Here is a 4945-nt window from a genome sequence, read left to right on the forward strand (position 1 = left end):
CATATTACAACCATTTGAGACTCTAAACGAATTCAAATAAAAAAGTTGTCAACTACAAAGATAAATAACTTTTGAAGTTCTACAACTTTTATTTTGACACTTTTTTCATCCGAGGTAGTTTGCAAAATTTGAATTTTAAATTTGCCATACTTAGATTCAATTTTTGAGAACCGAAATGAGTTCAAATAAAAAAGTTGTCAACTACAAAGTTTCATAACTTTTAGAGATCTACAACTTTTATTTTAGTGGTTTTATCATACGAGGTCGTTTGAAAAACTCGAAAAATTAAGGATAAAAATGATTTCTAGTGGCGGTTCCTTAAGAAAACCGCCACTAGAAATCGTATTTCTACTGGCGGTTACTTAAGAAAACCGCCACTACAAATCATGGATTTCTACTGGCGGTTTTCTTAAGGAACCGCCACTAGAAATACGATTTCTAGTGGCGGTTTTCTTAAGGAACCGCCACTAGAAATAGCACAGTCGGTGGATAACCGGATCCGTCTGTAAAAATATATGGGTGCCGCAGGCTTTGAGCCTTTTTGTACTAGTGGAATATGTCCAAGCCATCTCTTCACTACGGTTTTAACCTTTGCTCACAATAGTATAACGGTGGACTAAACGTATGTGTGTACATCTCATATCAAATAGTACATGTTAGTCCACCTAGAGTGTCGTCCAATCGCACATTAACATCAACGAGCAATACAATATCAATATCAATATCAATGGATGTTGCACCTTTTTTTTGAACTATATCTATATATTTAAATATTAATTCTCAGTAAGAAATACGCGTCTTGTGGCTTTGAAACTTATTAGTAAAAATTATATACGTGACCTTATAGGAACCAGACCATATATAGTACAATAGTAATTAAGTGCTGCCGAAACTACCTCAATTGGATTCCAAGCCCACCATGAGAACTGAAGATCATGCAATCCGATCAAGCACCCTGACTGAAGATCATGCAGATAACATATCCTGTCAGAAAAGGAAACACCCGATCATGTAGCGTAGTGGACTCTGGCGCGAACATAGAAAGCAATTAAGACCGGCTCCCACAGGTCCTTTACTCTTGAGAAGATTCCGTCTTCTACTTTCTCGAGCGGGCGTATTCTAAACTGTCTCGTAAATTTAGAGGACGCTGTTAAATTTTTTATATATAATTTTTTTTCATCTTTTTTTATCTATTTGAATACTTTAAATAACCGGTTTAACAAAATTAAAATATATATTATATTTGAGAGTATAACAAATATGTATGTAAAAAAATTAAAAATAAGAAATGTTTCTAATATAGGTATAGATGCCGTGATTTAGATGATGTTATTAAAGAGAAAGGAGGTATATAAGATGAAATCTTTTAGAAAAGACCATAAAAAGTACATATAGAGTATAGGTATAGATAATGTTGCTCACCGCTCTTGCTCCACCGCCCCGTACGCTCGCTGCCCGATCGGGGGAACAGGCTATCAGTATCAGACGAATCCTTCGGTTCCAACGGCCTGGCAACGCGCAGCAGTGGCGCCACGTGACCACACGCGGTGGAGAGGGCAGGCAGGCGCGGGAATTTCAACCCCCCGGATGGAGCCTGCCGGTCTGCCACATTCGAATCAGGCGGCCATGCATGGGAGGGCGCATGGCCTTCTCTCGTGCGCGCGCGCCGACCCGCCGCGTTCCGCGGCGCCCCGATCGATCATGGATCGCGAGCCGCGGACGCATGCATTGCATACAGATGCACAAGCACAAGGCGCTGGCCTCGCCTATAAGTGGAACGGCACCGGTCCGCCATGTGAGCAGAACACCAGCTCGCGAGAGGAGATACATACTCCTACTCTCCAAGCTCCCGAGGTGTAGGAAATAGGAGCTGCTGGCTAAGTACGAGGTTAATTACGAGGCGAGGGGCCGGGATAACCAGAGATGGTGATCGATAGGCGGAGCGTGCAGCGCGCCGCGCTGGTCGTCCTGCCGCTGGTGCTCTTCGTCGCGGCGCGGGCTGTCTCTGCCGTCGGCGATGGTGAGAGAGCTCCTCCTTGAACTCAAGCTGCATTATTTATTGGTTGTTCTTCTTCGTTGCCCGGCTGAGCATGCAGCACGTCAAAACGTACGTAGCGTAGCGGCGGGGCCCTGGTCGCTGCCCTAGCACCAAATCTTCATTAGTGTCGGTTCAAATCTAGAGAAGCATTTTCGTGGCCATTATTGTGTAGTATTGCTATATATGTGTCTTATGACATAGTAGCAGAAGAAGCTTCAGCCATGCATGAGCATGACAAAGCTTCCTGCTCAGGGCCGGCCGGGAGCTAGATCGTCCAAATGTCTTGCTCTTTTGCAAGAAACTTCCTGACGTTACATTCACATGATTCGGCTAGCTGAAGCGCTAGCTGCCGTCAGCTTAATTATTAGAGTTACAAAGGAGAAATGAACTGTACATGAAACAGTTCTCTTTTTTTTTTCTTATTAAGCGTCAAACGTACCGTAGGGAAAAAGGACCACCTTGCTTCGATTCATGTAAGCAGTAAGCTCAAGTACGTACCAGTTATTAATTAAAAAAAATACTAACCTTGTTGACTTGTCAGTTAATGTTCCCAAAGGAATCAGGGATCTGCCGTCTCACGTGCCTAGGAACATGTGTGTCAGAAGCAGAACGTTCTGTTTTACAGGAGCAGAATCTCGTCATGCATGCATGATCTGATCTCGTTGCCTCCATATCATTACGATCGATCGATCTGCAACGTTCGTGATCGGATGAGATAGGATTTTTTTTGTTTTTGTTTGAGGTGACCACCACATGCGCACGGACGCATCTGCAGTGTTTGGTTTGCTGAAACTTTTTACTGTTTTTTTTTGTGCCGATTTGCTTGCTGATATAGCATTATAGCCTGATACCGAATCATGCTTGTTCACCAACATGGAAGTCATCAGGGTCGACCAACATGTAGGGCACAATCAGCATATGGATCACAAACTGGTCCACGTTCTTCTACTACCTCTGGGACTCTGACTCCGCATGCCATGCCACCGTGCTCCGCGCGCGCAGGTCCTCTGCAGAACGGCAACTTCGAGGACTCGCCAGACCAGTCCCAGATGAGCGGCTCGGTGGTGGCCGGGGAGCACGCGATCTCCGGCTGGAAGACGTCCGGCCACATCGAGCTCGTATGCTCGGGCCAGAAGCAGGGGGACATGGTCCTGACGGTGCCGGACGGCGCGCAGGCCCTGCGGCTGGGAGCCGGCGCCTCCATCGAGCAGCAGATCAGCGGCCTCACGCAGGGCTCGTACTACTCCCTCACGTTCGCCGCGTCGCGCACCTGCTCCCAGGACGAGACGCTCAGCGTGACGGCCGCCCCCGCGCCGTCCGGCGCCGGCTCCCCGGCGCCGGCCCAGACCGGCGAACTCCCCATGCAGACGGTGTACACCAGCATCGGCTGGGACTCCTACTCCTGGGCCTTCAGGGCGGAGGGCGCCGGCCTCATGTCCGTCGTAATCACCCACAACTGCGGGCAGGAGGAAGACCCCGCGTGCGGCCCCATCGTCGACGCCTTCGCCATCAAGGCGCTCCACGACCAGCCGCCTGACCAGGCGGCGGCGGACAACAACATGCTGCGGAACGGGGGCTTCGAGGAGGGCCCGTACATCCCGCCGGGCTCGCCGTGGGGGGTGCTGGTGCCGCCGGTGGACGAGGACCCCGTCTCCCCGCTGCCCGGGTGGAAGGTCATGGCGTACAAGAAGTCCGTCAGGTACGTAGACTCGGCGCACTTCGCGGTGCCGCGCGGCGCGCGCGCCGTGGAGCTCGTGTCCGGCGTCGAAGCCGCGCTCCTGCAGGAGGTGGACACCACCGTGGAAGGGAGCTGGTACAGGCTCGAGTTCTCGGCCGGGGACGCCGCCAACGGCTGCGCCTCGTCGTCTGATGGTTCCTCGTCGTCCGGGATGAAGCTCAAGGCGTACGCCGGGACGAGTGAAACCACCGTGGACATCGATTTCCGCGGCGCTGGCGGTTCCAACCGAGGGAAGATCGAGTTCAGGGCCGCCGCGAGCCCCACCAGGGTGGTGTTCGTCAGCCTGGGCTACCACACCAAGTCCGACAACAGCGGCACGCTCTGCGGGCCCGTCGTAGACGACGTCTCGCTCGTCCCCATACCGCCGCCGTATGCTCGCCGGCTGCTTCTCTAGGCGTAACATAAAAACTTGCTTTGCGCCCGGCTATACTGATGCTGCGTCATTTTTTCTTGTAGAAGTACCCATGCTACTTGGGTAATGGACAGTGTGAATGTGCTGGTTTACTGGCTCATTTTGGCTTATCTTTTGAACTAGTATATTGAGCTATTTAAATTCATACCCTTAGTTTTACTACCTTCCTCATTTTTATCCTTAGGAGTTAGGACACCATCTTAAAAAACCGTATATTTATTCGTGTTCATGCTTTTTCTTGGTGCGGTTGTTTTAGCGAAAAACAAAATGCTCACACTTAATTAAGTTATTTTTATAAAACATGGTTTAAACTTTTTATTTTTTTGGGGGTGGGGGCACCGTTTTAAAATGAAACGATGGTTGTGCCTTGGTTTTTTAACTCTGCCATTTTACTTGGCATGACTATCTATGCGATTGGGAGTCGGATAGCACGACATCGCGGTGGCCGAGGATGGAGATGATGAGCGCCTTGCTCGTGCCCCACCCTGCAAGATAGTGTGGGCGACAAATACACCATGCGTCTTCAGCAATGTATGAGATGTGCGTAAACTTTTCTTGTTTACGCATGTTGTTTCCCTCTACTCCTTCCTTGGATCTAAACTTATGTTGTAATCATGAAACTCGAATAATAGTACCTATTTGCACCTGCTTTAGAATATCACTTGAGAATGAATGAGGATCCGATCACTAAAAGCTTGGTCTAGCTAGGGGATGGCCCACGTTCGCGAGGGTGGTCCGAAGCTGGATAGCTGCATAG

At 49.3% G+C, this 4945-nt stretch overlaps 1 protein-coding gene across 1 annotated transcript; it reads left to right on the forward strand.

Moving 5' to 3' along the window:
* The first annotated feature begins 1762 nt into the window (after positions 1 to 1762).
* On the forward strand, positions 1763 to 4420 carry LOC103641799 (uncharacterized). The gene is made up of 2 exons (XM_008665133.4): positions 1763 to 2020; positions 3041 to 4420. Exons 1-2 carry the CDS (start codon positions 1924 to 1926, stop codon positions 4168 to 4170), a joined length of 1227 nt encoding a protein of 408 aa, XP_008663355.1. The 5' UTR covers positions 1763 to 1923; the 3' UTR covers positions 4171 to 4420.
* The last annotated feature ends 525 nt before the right edge of the window (positions 4421 to 4945 follow it).

Source organism: Zea mays, chromosome 10 (assembly GCF_902167145.1).
Source record: "Zea mays cultivar B73 chromosome 10, Zm-B73-REFERENCE-NAM-5.0, whole genome shotgun sequence".
Classification (NCBI taxonomy): Eukaryota; Viridiplantae; Streptophyta; class Magnoliopsida; order Poales; family Poaceae; genus Zea; species Zea mays.